Below are 16,377 nucleotides of genomic sequence, written 5' to 3' on the forward strand. Positions count from 1 at the left end.
CTAAAGATGGGTCGATCCACGTAATTAACCACGAGGGTTTGGCAAATCCAGTAAAACAGAAAATATACTTTATTACCCGAACTTTCGAAGAATCAAAAAAATCCCCCAATCTTAGTGGATTTGTTATTGTAAAACACAAATTATTGCCTAAACATTTTTAAGACCTTATGACTAAACCTAGTCCTCCAACAATGACTTTTATTTGTCGTTGAGTTAGGGTACTACAGACCAGGATTAAGATATTTAATGAAGCTCAATAAAGGCTTTCATAGGAAGCGTAGTCTATGTGAAGCCCTTTGCGAACACTATTTAACTTATTTCTGACAACTCTATAGCACAGGCGTTTCCGTGCTCGGTTCTCAGCCGCGTTTCGGCGACGGGTCGGGGAGGCGTGCGCAGCCTGAAGCGTCGGGCGCCCGGACCCTTGGAGGCGGCGGTGACGTCACACAACTGTGCGGAGGTTCTCAGGGGCCCTCTTTGTCTCGGGGGTCCACGCCCAGACTCACACAGAACCACTAGGCTCTTCGGCGTCGGTTCTTTTCGCGTGGGGCCCCACGTGCTCGCGGCAGAGGCAGGTCCAACCACGAGGACCACGGCCCTGACGCTCCCCTGAGGGCGCAGCCGGGGTCGCGGCGCCAGGAGCTCGAAGCCGGACGGGTTCGGTCCGGGGTCATGGCGAGGCGGGAAGATGCCAGGACCCTCTGGGCCGGGAGAAGATAAGTCCCTCGGGAGATTCCCTCCGCTGCTCCCGTGACTGGCTCTGCCGCCTCAGTGACTGGCTAGCCCTCCCAGAGCGCCCGCGCCTGTGAGGGATCGAGCTTCCCTGTAACTTCGTGAGGGTGAAAGAGGCCAGGCCCCGCGCAGCGGCGGCGGCAGCGGGCGCCGAAGCCCCGCCCCGGCCCGCGCGGCCTGCCGGATTCGCCCCGCCCCCTGCGCGCGGCCAGCCGCCCCTCTTCCTCCTGCGCCACAGTTCCTGGCGGCTGGCCTGGTCGCGGGTCGCGCTGCAAGCTCGCGTGGGCGGCGGCGGGCGCGGGTCCCGGCCCTGTGAAGAGCGCGCCGCGCGCCTCCTTCCCCCCCGGGAGCGGCGGGACGCGGAAGTGACGTGCTGCTCGGGCAGGAGCTCGTTTGAATCGGTTCCCGGGTGATCCTCGAGCCTGCCTCTGCTCGGCCGCCGCCGCCGCCGAGTGAGGAACTGAGCGCGCCAGGGTAGAGGCCTCGCGCCGCCCCGGGCGCTGGAGCTGAAGGCGCCAAGCGGGGCCCGCACTTCGGTTTTCAGCGCGGCGGCCACAGGCGCCGGCACGGCTGTTTGCTCTCCCCGTCCCCCAATATGGCAGCGGCGGGCGGCGGCGGGCCCTCGGTGGAGACCGGAGAGGGTGGCGGAGGCGACGGCCCCAGGACGGTGTACTTGTTTGACCGACGCGAGAAGGAGTCGGAGCTCGGGGACCGGGCGCTGCAGGTCGAGGAGCGCTCGGACTTCGCGGCGTTCCGCGCCTCCGTGTGTCAGGTACGCGACGGGGCGACAGAGGGATGCGCGGGTGAAGTTTGGATTGGGAGGGTGACGAGAAGCCCACGTTGCTCACCGCGGGGCAATAAACCTGTCACCCGGCCCGGGTCTTGCGGCCTTGGCGTCTCCCTCCAGGGTGCCCGCCATGCCCGAGGCGGCGGAGAAGCCTGGGGGCCGGGCCCGCCGCCGGGCCCGGGAGTGCGGGGCTGGCGGGTCGGTGGGCCTCCCTCTAACCCCGGCCTTGTGGCCGGGATCGCGGCGTCCGGGCGGTGGTACCGTGGGTTTCGAGAGCTCGACCTTTGCACTGAGGCCGTGCAACTCATCTTTTGAGTCGGGAAAGCTGTGTCTCTTTTGGGTGAAACTTTTTTTTTTTTTTTTCAAGACAGCGGAGTTTTCCCCCGCTGGCTCTGTCAGGAATATCGTGATAGCTAGAAGTTGTGAGATTCCAGGAGTCGATTTTTCCTAGGTTCCTTCAGTGATGCAGTAATTTCACGGGTCGTGCTGTCAAGGTTTGCGGGCGCGCCCTGGCTGGTCCTTCCGTAGTGGAAACACTTGACCTAGAGTTCCTCGCAGGTGGAGCTCTCTGTGGTTTCCTGCACCCCCCAGCCCCTTGCGGGGGGAGGTCCTGAACCACTCGAAGGGTGTCCGAGGGTATCTACGGGAACACCTGAGGACCGATATACTTCCTGTATTAGTTTGCGTGAGAAGTTAATAACTGCGTAGGCAAAGCCCTACTTTAAACTGGAAAGTGTTTTCTAGATCTGAGGTGTTGCTGGTGCCTGAGCTTTAAAGAATGGATGTTATTTATCATGAGCTGCTTCAACCACTTGGGGCTGTTTTTAAGCGACAGAGAACACCTGGCTAACCAAGAAAAAGGACTTAGTGTGAAGCAGTGTTTTAAACTTGATGTTTTAGGGCTTCCCAGGTGGCTCAGCAATGAAGAATCCGCCTGCCAATGCAGGAAATGCGGGTTCGATCCTTGGGTGGGGAAGATCCCCTGGAAAAGGAAATGGCAACCGAGTCCAGTATTCTTGCTTGGGAAATCTCACGGACAGAGGAGCCTGGCGGGCTACAGTCCATGGGGGTTGGGAAGATTCGGACACGACTGAGCACGCACGTAGGCTGATGTTTTAGTACTCTTTAATTCCGTATAGTAGTTGATGAAATAATTGAAATCAAGACCCGTAGGCAGGAAAAAAAAAAAAAACGATGTGAGAGCAAGCACTTTGATTTGTTCTGTTTTTCCAGGGTCTAGAATCATGCCTGGTATGTGGTAAATAGTCAAATTAGAATGACAAAATTTTACGAACTCAGAAGTTCATTCTCTGTCTGGATACAGCGCATTCCCATGTCCTTGAAAAGTGAATAAATGAATGCTCATTATTTTTGATGAATGTTTTGTATTTATCAGGGAAAGGGAAACTCTTATTTTTGTAGTTGATTATTTAAAGTATTCATATTGGTTATATAAAATCATGACACACAAAAATGACTTTAAAATGTCAGCGCATTAAAAAATTAAGGAACCAGAGAGGAAAAAATAAACCTTTTATTCACTATGAAATTTATAACCACTGTTAGTAATTGGAGTTATTTCTTTGTGTTCTTACCATCAGCCTGCATTTTTAAATAATCTTAATACATGTCTGTATTCCATTTTTTTCACTTAATATTGTCAGTATCTTTCTATTTTAATGCAAATCTTCATAGTCAAAGTGGTCTGTTTTGAACCAGTCAGTGTTTACATATACATATCTCTTTTTGTTTGCACTTGCATTAGATTTTAAGCAGTATCGTGATAAACATGTTTGAATGCAGTCTTTTTTTTTTTTTGAGATTTATTTTTGAGTTTAAGCCTTTTTTCCCCTCCATTTAAAAAAAATTAAACTCTAGTTGATTTACAATGTGTGTTAGTTTCAGGTGTACAGCACAGTGATTGAGTTACATATGTAAATGTTTCAAATTCTTTTCCCTTGTATACATAGGCTTATGGCTTTGTTTTCTTTGGTTTAGAATCTTAGAAGTCAAATTCTTGGATCAACGGTCAGGAATATCAAAGCTCTTGATATGTATTTTTAAATTGTTTTTCAGAAAGGTTGTACTAATTTACCCTTCCTCTAGAAATAATTCTCCTATGTCAAAAGTGTCAGTAACTGTGTTACATGTATAGGGGAAGTGTATTAACCTCTTATTGCGGAAGTGGTAACTCACTTTTGGAGATCATGACTCACCTAAGTCAAACAGATAGTACAGAAGTTAAAATTCAGATCCAGAACCCAAGTTCTTTTTGTTACATACCATTCAAATGATATTCTTATTTATAGGGAACAGATATATTTGTTCCATTCCTTCAATATTTTAATAAGGAAAATATTCCCTTTGACTAATTCTTGTCCTCCTGCCTCCTACTTTTTCCTGCTAGAACAGAGAAGGCTTAACTTTAATTAGAGGGAAGAACTAGTAAAAAAATAAAAAGGAAGGCTAACTTTTTTTTTTTTTTTTTTGAGAATTTAAAGCTAGATTATGCCACCTAATCCATAACTTTGTCTCTGTTACATACATGAAGAACTAAAATAGGTTCATAAGCGGTGAAACTGGGATCAGAATCTAGGTCTATTTGATTCTAAAGCTTGTTTTTGTTTTTAAACAATATCCACAGGGCCCACACTATTTTCCATGTTAGAGGAGTAGGCAGATAGTGCACTAAATTAAAGTTTTTCATTAAAACTTAAACTAACAAGTGTTTGTAGTGCTAGGAAGTATTATGGGTCCTAAACTGTTATATGTGTAAAAGTTCACTTTGTAGAAAAAAGGAGCAGTCAAGAGGCAGGAATAGAATGTGGATTTGACAGAAGGCTTTAGACCTGTGATAAGCAGTTACTGATTCACCTGAGCCCTTGTGACCTCGCAAAATCAAAGATTAGGAAATAACTTATTTGGCTAGTTCTTAATATTCACAGTCATTAAGTCCCATTTGTGCAAACCCTCCTCTGCACACCTAATTTACAGTAAATGCCTACTTTTTCCCAGTGGTTCCACTATTCCTTGTCACCCCATTATAGCACTTGTTATAACATTGTACTTAAAAAAAATTGTCTCCATTCCTGGAGGTTAGGAGCCTTATCTAATAGTTGGTTTATAGCTGTTTAGTTAAATGAATCAATCTCTTCCTTCAAAAAAAATTTTTGTATATAGGGTATGTTGTGTTAAAAATTCCAAAAGACGAAAAGAAAAAAAGTAAAAGATAGATGTAGGAAAGAGTAGAATAGTAACCTGAGAGCTAATTAATGAAAGTTCATTTTATTAAAGCTTATACCAGTGCTGATCCATGAAATCAGCTTTGAGTTTCTTAGAAGTGAAAACAAAGGAGAGATAATGAATAAAAAACCCACAAAGTCTATAAAATAAAAGCATTCCAGCTGCTAAGAATGCAAACCTTTGAGAAAAATTTCTCCCTAAATTCCTCACAAATCCTGATAAAATAGACAACATTCTTATAGATAGGAGAGGCTCTTCTTATTTTGTCTTTTAATGCAAGGTACAGTCAGACATGATTTAGCAACTAAACAACAGCCCTTGTGTTATTTAGGGTATTGCAACCTGCTTTAACCAGTTACCACCCACATTTTTTTTTTAATTTATTTATTTTAATTGGAGGCTAATTACAATATAGTGGTTTTTTCCATACATTGACATGAATCAGCCATGAGTGTACATGTGTTCCCCATCCTGAACCCCCTCCCACCTCCCTCCCTGTCCCATCCCTCAGGGTCATCCCAGTGCACCAGCCCTGAGCATCCTGTCTCATGCATCGAACCTGGATTGGCGATCTATTTCACATACGATAATATACATGTTTCAATGCTATTCTCTCAAATCATCCCACCCTTGCCTTCTACAGAGTCCAAAAGTCTGTTCTTTACATCTGTGTCTCTTTTGCTGTCTTGCATATAGGGTTATTGTTACCATCTTTCTAAATTCCATTTATTCATTAACATACCGTATTAGTGTTTTTCTTTCTGACTGACTTCACTCTGTATAATAGGCTCCAGTTTCATCCACCTCATTAGAACTGATTCAAATGCATTCTTTTTAATAGCTGGGTAATATTCCATTGTGTATATGTACCACAGCTTTCTTATGCATTTGTCTGCCGATGAACATCTAGGTTGCTTCCATGTCCTGACTATTATAGTTCAGTGCTGTGATGAACATTGGGGTACACGTGTCTCTCTGAGTTCTGGTTTCCTTGGTGTGTATGCCCAGCAGTGGGATTGCTGGGTCTCATGGCAGTTCTGTTTCCAGTTTTTTAAGGAATCTCCACACTGTTTTCCATAGTGGCTGTACTAGTTTGCATTCCCATCAACAGTGTAAGAGGGTTCCTTTTTCTCTGCATCTTCTCCAGCATTAATTGTTTGTAGACTTTTGGATAGCAGCCATTCTGACCGGCGTGAGATGGTACCTTGTTGTGGTTTTGATTTGCATTTCTCTGATAATGACTGATGTTGAGCATCTTTTCATGTGTTTGTTAGCCATCTGTATGTCTTCTTTGGAGAAATGTCTGTTTAGTTCTTTGGCCCATTTTTTGATTGACTGCCCACATTTTTGTAGAGATTTCTCACTTAAGTGTACTCTGTGTGTTCCTGGTTTTGGGGTGATTCAGGGACAGAGTGATCGGATATAATACCAAAGCACACATCAGTAAAGGCTAGTTGTTTGTTCAAAGATATGCATTGAAGTATATAGCTTCTGATTGATCTAATCCATTAAACAAGTTTAAAGTATTTGAGGATTTTATGGTTTGCAGTTCATTAGCCCATCATAAATATTTCTTCAGACTGGCTTTTGAGAGAAGTTGGGCAGCAATAGTTTGAAGCTAACCTGAAGACATGGAGGGCCGGTTCTTTATGTTACTCATTAAATAAAAATCCAGGTACTTTAACTTGAACCCAGAAAAAGGTGGAGTTGAAGTGATCTTATAAAAATGAAAAAGCCCAGTCAAGACTCTTGCCCAATATAGAATGTCATCCTGCTTTCATTTAGAGAAGGGCAGACAATGTTTCTGTATTCAAGGCTATTTTGGTACTCATACAGGAAAGACTTTGTCAGGTAAGACAAATTTTTAGATCAAAAATATGGAGAGAGAAGGATATGACATCTTGAGTAAAAGTATAATGAATAATGTAAAAATAATTTGTTTGTGAAATACCAGAGCTAGAAAATATTTAGAGAAGTTATGAATTTGAGAAATAATTTTGTAAAGAATTATATATAAAGTAAAGAAAAAAGATAGCTTATGTATCTTGACTGAACAATAGAACCATGGAGAGAGTGTATGAAATACTTGTATATGCTTTTCAGATGTATATCAGTCTTAATTCAATTTGACACAGTTTTTTAGTAATTATAAAAATACATGTTTTGTTCTACAGGATATATAACCACATGATCTAACAGTTGGGATGTTGCAGAAATAAAGTAGTAAAGAACTGAAAAATAAAGACAGTCTTAATTATATAAAAACCTAATAAAGATGTGTGAAGACAATTTTTTTTTCTGTAAGCAAATAGAATCTTTTCTCCATCAGTGTATTGTCTATAGCTTCATTTCTCTTGGGTGTAATTGGGTAGAATATGAATATTTTTAATTTTACTAAAGTATACCAGATTGCTCTTCAGTATGGTTCTAGCCCTGTCCACAATGTGTAAGTCCATTTTCCCTCTATGGAAAGCTATACTTAATTTGTTTTTCCTTCAAAATATAGCTGTCTTTTTAATAGAGCTTTTATTTAAATTGAAGTAAATAGTTGATTTATAGTGTTAGTTTCAAGTGTATAGCAAACTGCTTCAGATGTACACAAACACACAGATGTATATGTGTGTATATGTGTATATACACCCACACAGACTCAAACTTTTTTGGATTATTTTCCATTGTAGGTTATTATAAGGTAATTGAGTATAATTTCCTGTGTTGTACAGTATGTTCTTGTTCTTTATTTTATATATGGTAGTGTATATCTGGTTTTTGTTGTTCTTTGGCTGTGCAGTTTGCGGGATCTTAGTTCTCCAACCAGAGATTGAACCCAGACCACCATAGTGAAAGCACTGAGTCCTAACCCCTGGACTGCCAGGAAATTCCCTAGTGGTGTGCATCTCTTAATCCCAGGCTCCTAGTTTATCTCTCTCCCCTGCATTTCCCTTTGGTAACTGTAAGTCGTTTCCCATGTCTGTGAGTCTGTTTCTATTTTATAAATAATTTCATTTGTATTTTTTTTTAAGATTCCACATATAATTGGTATCATGTGATATTTGTCTTTCACTTACTTCACTTCATCTGATAATCTTTGGGTCTATCCATGTTGCTGCAGATGGCATTATTTCATTCTTCTTTATGGCCGAGTAATACTCCATTCTTTGTGTGTGTGTCTACGTGTGTGTGTGTGTACACACACTACATCTTTATCGTCTCATCTGCTGATGGATATTCAGGTTGCTTACACGTCTTGGTTATTGTAAATAGTGCTGCTATAAACATTGGGGTGCTTATATCTTTTCGAAATAGAAATTTTGTCTTTTTCAAGTATATTCCCAGGAATGGGATTGCTGGATCTTACAGTAACTCTGTTTTTAATTTTTAAGGGAACCTACATAATGGTTCTTCATAGTGGCTGTAGCAGTTTACATTCCCACCAACAGTATAGAAGGATTCTCTTTTCTCCATGTAGACTTTCTGATGATGGCGCTTCTGACCAGTGTGAGATGATACTTCATTTTAGTTTTGATTTGTATTTGTCTGATGATTAGTGACATTGGGCATCTTTTCATGTTCCTGATGACTGTCTTTGGAGAAATGTCTTTTTAGGTCTTCTGCCAATTTAAAATTTTTTTTTTTTTTTTTTTAAATACTGAGCTGTATGAGCTGTTTGTGTATTTTGGAGATTAATCCATTGTCGGGTTCTTCATTTGCAAATATATTCTCCTATTCTGTGGATTGCCTTTTCACTTTGTTTATGGTTTCCTTTGCTGTGCAAAAACTTATAAGTTTAATTAGGCCCCATTTGTATATTTTTGCTTTTGTTTCCATTGCTTTAGGAGACAGATCCAAAAAAAATAATGCTGCAGTTTATGTCTAAGAGTGTTCTGCCTATGTTTTCCTCTAAGAGTTTTATGGTATTCAGTTTTATATTTACATCTTTACTCCATTTTCAGTTTATTTTTATATTTGGTGTTAGAGAATGTTCAAATTTCACTTTTTTAAACAGGTGGCTGTTCAGTTTTCCCGATACCACTTTTGGAGAGATTGTCTTTTTCCATTGTATATTCTTGCCTCCTTTGTGGTAGATTATTTGACCCTTAGTACATGGATTTATTTCTGGGCTCTATTCTGTTCCATCGACCTATGCATCTGTTTCTGTGCCAATACTATACTGTTTTGATGATTCTACTAGTTTTGTAGTATAGTCTGAAGTCAGGGAGTGTGAGTCCCCCAGCTCTGTTACCCTTTCTCAAGATTGTTTTGGCTTTTGTGTTTCCATACAACTTTTTAAAGTTTTTTTTTTTCTAGTTCTGTGAAAAATCCCATTAGTAATTTGATTGGATTGCCTTGAACCTGTAGATTGCTTTGGGTAGTATGGTCATTTTAACCAAATTGATTTTTCCATTCTAAAAACCCAGTATATCTTTCCTGTTCGTGTCATCTTCAGTTTCTTTCATCCATGTCTTAAGAGTTTTTGGAGTACAGGTATTTTGCCTCCTAAGGAGGTTTATTCTTCAGAAGTTTATAAGACATTTTATTCTTTTTGATGCAATGGTAATGGGATTGTTTCCTTAATTTGTCTTTCTGATCACTTGTTAGTATATAGAAATGCAAGATTTCTATACATTAATTTGTATCCTGCAATTTTACTGAATTAATTGATGATCTCCAGTAGTTTTCTGGTGGTGTCTTTAGGATTGTCTATGTATAGTACCATGTTAGTAGATTTCTGTGGTGTCTTTAGGATTGTCTATGTATAGTACCATGTTAGCAGTTTTCTGGTGGTGTCTTTAGGGTTGTCTATGTATAGTACCATGTTAGTAGTTTTCTGTGGTGTCTTTAGGATTGTCTATGTATAGTACCATGTTAGCTGCAAGCACTGACAACTTTACTTCTTTCTTTCCAGTTTGAATTCCTTTTATTTTTTTTCACTGGTTACTGTGGCTAGGACTTTCAAAACTATGTTGAATAAAAGTGGTGAGTGTGAGCATCCTTGTCTTGATCTTAGAGGGAATGATTTCAGCTCTTCACTGTTGAGTATGTTGTTAACTGAGTTTGTCATATGTGGGTTTTATTGTGTCGAAGTATGTTCCCTCTGTAGGGAGATTTTTTTTTTTTTTTATCATAAATGGATGTTGAATTTTATCAAAAGCTTTTTTCTGCATCTACTGAGATGAACATTCAGAAAACTAAGATCAGGGCATCTGGTCCCATCACTTCATGGCAGATAGATGGGGAAACAGTGGAAACAGTGAGAGACTTTATTTTGGGGGGCTCCAAAATCACTGCAGATGGTGACTGCAGCCATGAAATTAAAAGACACTTGCTCTTTGAAAGAAAAGTTATGACCAACCCAGACAGCATATTAAAGAGCAGTGACATTACTTTGCCAACAAAGGTCTGTCTAGTCAAAGCTATGGTTTTCCCAGTAGTCACGTATTGATGTGAAAGTTGGACTATAAAGAAAGCTGAGTGCCAAAGAATTGATGCATTTGAACTGTGGTGTTGGAAAAGACTCTTGAGAGTCCCTTAGACAGCAAGGAGATCCAGTCAGTCTATCCTAATGGAGATCAATCCTGAATATTCATTGGAAGGACTGATGCTGAAGCTGAAACTCCAATACTTTGGCCACCTGATTCGAAAAACTGACTCATTGGAAAAGACCCTGATGCTGGGAAAGATTGAAGGCAGGAGGAGAAAGGGATGACAGAGGATGAGATGGTTGGATGGCATCACTGACTCAAAGGACATGAGTTTGAGTAAACTCCAGGAGTTGGCACTGGACAGGGAAGTCTGGTGTGCTACAGTCCATGGGGTTGCAGAGAGTCAGACACGACTGAGCGACTGAACTAACTGACTGAGATGATAATGTGGTTTTTATTCTTCGGTGTGTTCATGTGATATATCACATTGATTGATCTGAGGATGCTGAAAAATTCTTGCATCCCTGGATTAAATTCCATTTGAACATGTTTTATTCATTTAATGAGGGCAACCAGTCTGTTCTGAAGGAGATCAGCCCTGGGATTTCTTTGGAAGGAATGATGCTAAAGCTGAAACTCCAGTACTTTGGCCACCTCATGCGAAGAGTTGAGTGAGTCTGAGTGAACTCTGGGAGTTGGTGATGGACAGGGAGGCATGGCGTGCTGCTATTCATGGGGTCGCAAAGAGTCGGACATGACTGAGCGACTAAACTGAACTAAACTAAACTATGCTTTATGTTATCAAGACTTATACTTTTTGCCAGCCTCATGGGAGTGATATCTGCTGTGTGCTAAGTCACTTCAGTTGTATCCAACTTCTTCCACCCTATGGACTGTAGCCCGCCAGGCTCTTCTACCCATGGGATTCCCCAGGCAAGAATACTGGAGTTGGCTGCTATGTCCTCCTCCAGGTTTAATTTCTCTGATAACTAGTAAAGATGAGCATCTTTTCATGTTTTCTGGTTTTTCTCCTTTATGACTTGGATTTCTTGTGTATTTTCAGGAATGCTTTTCTCTCTCAATATTATTTCTGTATTTTTCCTCCACAATTTTGGATTAAAATGTAGCTGCTTTAGTTCTCTTGGGGTTTATTTTCATGTATGTTGAGATGGGGATTTCTAAAATCTGTTTCTGTACCATTAACTGTCTCAGTATTCTTTCTCATCAGTTTGTAATGTCATTCCACTGAAATGAACCTACATATACTCATCCACATTGAACAGTTCTTATTTGCCATGCGTGCTTCATTTTTGCCTTTTGAAGCATAGTCCAGGCCTTAGTTTACTTCACTCCTGTATGCTTCAACATGCATTTTATTATCACACCATCAAAATTAACATTTTTAATGGTATTATCTAACAGTTAATTCCATGCTTAGATTTGTTTGTCTCAAAAATGTCTTTTTATTGTTGGTTTGTTTAATCAGGGTCCTTGTACTGAACTTGGTTTTTTATGTTTCTTAACTTCTTTTAAAATTTAGAGCATTTTAGCAAAATACCTTCCCCCAGTCTTTTTGTTTTTCCTAACATTGACTTGTTGAAGAAATCAAGTTGGTTTGTCTCTCATATTCCATATTCTGGATTTGTCTATTCCTTTATGGTGCAATTTAGCTTGTTCTAACTCCACATATCCCACAGACTAGAAGTTATTTTTAAAGACTTATAATTAAGATTTAGGCTCAGCTTCTCTGGGGTGGGGGAGAAAATACTTCATGGGTGGTGCTGGGACTTCATATGACATCACATCTGAAGGCACTTAATATATGGCTGTTTCACCCACTCTGTTTCTTACCACTGCCAAGTGGTGTGATCGAGCAAGTGGGATTCAAATGGGTTCAGCTGGCTTCTTTAGTAATAAAGCTTTAATTTAATGGTTCATTTATTGATAGTGCTGTTCTGATTGCCATTCCTCCATTTTTATTAACAGAAATTCTCTGCCTCCAATTGATGAGGCAAAAGAACAACTTTGCTTCATCAGTTAGAGATACATGGCTACCTAGAGATACATGGTTACCCTGAAATCTGTTGGTACAAGAAAGCAGCATAAATGGTCTACTTGCCCTTTACTTTGCTGGTGTTCAGAGTGGGGAGTTGGTTTTCAGTTAGCTTCAATAGTGACCAATAGGATTTTTAGATCAATATTGAAGACTTGAATATCATTAGTCTAGATTTTTTTTTTTTAGTAATCTTCTGTGTAAGGTTGGTTTAAATTAACTAGTTCATCATTACCTGAAATAGAAGTCAAGTCTTTTAACTGTGTGTTGCCCTATTGTTTGATTTTGGAACGAGGATGTGTTTTTTAATTTTAATGACATGTAATATTTTAATGAAAAGATTAACTCATTTTTCTAATTCTTATATTTGTTTTTTTGTGAAATTTCAGGTTTTCATGTGTTTTTTTGGTCATTTACTTTTTCCCGTCCTTTTATTGTTCATGTTTTTTCCCTCTTTGTTGACTTTGATCTTGATTTATGAAGGCTTTTTCTCCTCAGGATGTTAGCACTTTGTTTCGTGTTGCAGTTTACTCCCCTCGTTTATAATTCGCCTTAGTTTTTTTCAAGTTATACTTTTGGAAGAGGTTATAATAGATACAATGGAGAAGGCAATGGCACCCCACTCCAGTACTCTTGCCTGGAAAATCCCGTGGATGGCGAAGCCTGGTAGGCTGCAGTCCATGGGGTCGCTAAGAGTTGGACACGACTGAGTGACTTCACTTTCCCTTTTCCCTTTCACGCATTGGAGAAGGAAATGGCAGCCCACTCCAGTGTTCTTGCCTGGAAAATCCCAGGGACGGGGGAGCCTGGTGGGCTTCCGTCTATGGGGTCACACAGAGTCGGACACGACTGAAGCGACTTAGCAGCAGCAGCATAATAGATACAAAGGTTCTTTATACAGACATCCTGCATAGCCTGGCAGTCTTTATCTCAGTGTTGTAAAGTATTAACCTCTATTTTTATTTAGTACTTCTGTTTTTACATATTTAAGTATTTAATATATATGAACATAAGTGTTAATGCTTTCCTCCAAATAAGTTTACTTTATATATCGACACAAAATAATATGTCTTTTGTCTAAGAGAGCTCTGCTGATGTTAAACACTTTCAAAATGTTCACTGTTCTTAGGTGACATAAAATAGCAGAAAAATCTACCTTGTTAATAAGCAAATAGGTAATTTATAGATAGATTTGTGGTTAATTATGCAAAGGCAAAATTTAAAAATGTTAAAACATATTTCTCAGAAAAATGTAGTACTGTTATAATATTATAATATCCTTATCGGTATTTTCATATTTTTGTAAACTTGACTAGGGCATTTATTTCCTTTCTATAATAATTGATTTTATTCTGTTATTTTTGGTAGACACTTGGCATTTCACCTGGAGAGAAATTTGTCATTACAACAACCAGTAGGAAAGAAATTACCTGTGATAACTTTGGTAAGCAACGTTGCGTTTATGCCTTTATATTTAATATGTTGGACGGGGGAGCCTGGTGGGCTGCTGTCTAAGGGGTCGCACAGAGTCGGACACGACTGACGCGACTTAGCAGCAGCAGCAGCAGTACATTACAGGGTAATGACTATTTTATTACCTAGATAAGCATCAAAAACCATTAATATTTTTGTTTACTTTGTTGGAATGGGGGAGGAAACTGGCTCTACACATCTACTTTGTGCAGAGCTCATACTTGTTGAGCATGGTTATAAGAAAAGAGTTGATATCACTTAATGGCTATAAAAGATGAGACCTTGCTCAACATCCAACCACAGGTCTTCTGCATGGACCCTTAAGAGCTACTTCTCCTGACCCACTTGGATTCTCCCATTAGCTTTTTCTACCCGGTTATGTTCTAAGATGTGCCAATTTTTTCATGCCTGATTCCTTTTTTGATTTAATCATTCTTCGCATTCATATTGATAACCACTTTAATTAGTTCCTCATCTGATTTTCTGTGACAGTTTGACTTAAGAATTGAGTGTTTCAGATGAGTGGAAGTATTTGGACCTATTCCACTGATATTCTTAACACAGCATAACTGATTATAGATCAGTCCATTGTTTGGGGATTTGCCTGTATGATTTTTAAAGTCATTTCATAGATACAATTTATATATTTAAAATTATAATTTCATTGTGTTTTGGATGCTGACTTAGCACTTAAGATGTTACCTCTTGATTTCAGATGAAACTGTTAAAGATGGAGTCACTCTATACCTGCTACAGTCAGTCAATCAGTTACTACTAACAGCTACAAAAGAACGAATTGACTTCCTACCTCACTATGACACATTAGTTAAAAGTGGCATGTATGAATATTATGCAAGTGAAGGACAAAATCCTTTACGTAAGTATTCCCTTTGTACTAATTGTGATAAACTGTCACTTACCTTTATTCCCTTGATCAGACTTTTAAAAAGTTCTTTCATTCTACTTTACTCAAAGACTATGATCAGTTCTTGTGAGCCTCCTTACTTCATCTCTTCATCACAGTGTATTTGTTTTTATACCTAAGTCATCTTACATCAAAGTAAAGATACCTCTCCTTTTAAAACTAACGTAGAATGAGAATTCATTCCTTTTCAACTCATAAGAGATGGTTCCTTACACATCTACCTCCTGTACACTCTCCTTTCCTGTTGTTCTTCCTAGCTTCCTAAACTCTTCTCCCAATTATATTTGTTTTACCTTGCATATTTTTTGTAGCTGTACTGCACAGCTAAGTGGTTTGTGTTCCTTATTGTTTCTTTATAATTCCCTCCCACCTTTACTATTAGACAGTTTTTATCCTACCTTAGATTATTTTGATTTAGAGAATCTCTTCCATCTGGATTCTGCGAAAGTGTTCAGGTATTCATTATAAGCTTTCTTTCTTTCTTTTTTGAACATATGGTTTGTGGGATCTCACTTCTCTGACCAGGGATTGAACCCGGGCCTTGACAGTGAAAGCCTGGAATCCTAGCCACTAGGTTACCAGGGAGCTCCCTATAAATTTTCTTTCTTTTTAAAAAAATTTATTTGTTTTTGGCTGCGCTGGATCTTCATTATGGCACATGGGCTTAGTTGCCTTGAAGCACATGCTATCTTCCCAGACTAGGGATCAAATCTGTGTCCCCTGTGTTAGCAGATGGATTCTCAACCACTGAACCACCAGGGAGGTCCCCTGTAAACTTTCTTACTAAATATTTTTTTCATTGTATATGCATTAGAGTTGGTAGAAAATTAGAAAACATAGATAAACAAAAACAACACAGAGAATATTCCCATCTCTGCCACCCAGATGTAACCACCACCAACACTTTGGTGTTTATCATTTCTGACCTTTTTATATATATATATATATATATATATATATACACACTTTTTTTTTTTTTTTTGGTATTATATGGTGCATACTTTTTTTTTTCCTTTTGTTGTGCCACGTAGCTTACAGGATCTTAGTTCCCCGACCAGGGATTGAACTCAGGCCCTTGACAGTGAAAGCCCAGAGTCCAAACTACTGGATTGCCAGGGAATTCCTGATGCATTCTTTTTTAACCAACCTTTTAATTTAAAATGTAATGAACATCTTTAATATGTATGTCAATATATATTTATTTTAGGGCTTACACAGTATTTAGATAACATAATTTATTTGAACACTATATACTATTGTTGTTGGGACTTCCCTGATGGCTCAGAAGGTAAAGAATCTGCCTGCAATGCAGGAGACCCACGTGGCGCTAGTGGTAAAGAACCTGCTTGCTGGTGCAGGAGATGTAAGAGACATGGGTTCAGTCACTGGGTCGGGAGGATCCTCTGGTACGGCAACCCACTCCAGTATTCTTGCCTGGAGAGTCCTAGGGACAGAGGAACCTGGCGGTTTATAGTCCATGGGATCTCAAAGAGTCTTGCATGACTGAAGCAACTTAGCGCACAGACACCCACACACACACTGCTGTTACTAGACATTCAGGTTATTTCAGGTTTTTTTTTTTTTAATTGTTACAAATGACTGAATATTCTCGGGACTAATTCTTCTTGTACATCCTTACCTTGACTGCTGTTGTTACTGCTCTCAGCTGCAGAGCCAGGCACTGTGTCAAGCACTTTGTGAGCATTTTCTCATTTGATCCTTAATCCTGTGTGTTAGCTAA

The 16,377-nt window shown here is 39.8% G+C and overlaps 1 protein-coding gene across 4 annotated transcripts in view; it reads left to right on the top strand.

Moving 5' to 3' along the window:
- Positions 1–968: 968 nt before the first annotated feature.
- The window catches only part of SMCHD1 (structural maintenance of chromosomes flexible hinge domain containing 1), a 127,664-nt gene continuing 112,255 nt past the window's right edge, over positions 969–16,377 (top strand). For 3 of the 4 annotated variants that reach the window (XR_009492666.1, XM_005224244.5, XM_024984367.1), the window contains exons 1-3: positions 969–1,504; positions 13,607–13,682; positions 14,427–14,588. Coding sequence is in view for 3 of the 4 variants with exons in the window: in XM_005224244.5 (XP_005224301.1) it covers positions 1,328–1,504; positions 13,607–13,682; positions 14,427–14,588 (415 nt within the window). In the remaining variant the exon portion in view is untranslated. 4 annotated transcript variants of the gene reach the window in all.

This window comes from Bos taurus, chromosome 24 (genome assembly GCF_002263795.3).
Source record: "Bos taurus isolate L1 Dominette 01449 registration number 42190680 breed Hereford chromosome 24, ARS-UCD2.0, whole genome shotgun sequence".
In the NCBI taxonomy this organism is placed as follows: Eukaryota; Metazoa; Chordata; class Mammalia; order Artiodactyla; family Bovidae; genus Bos; species Bos taurus.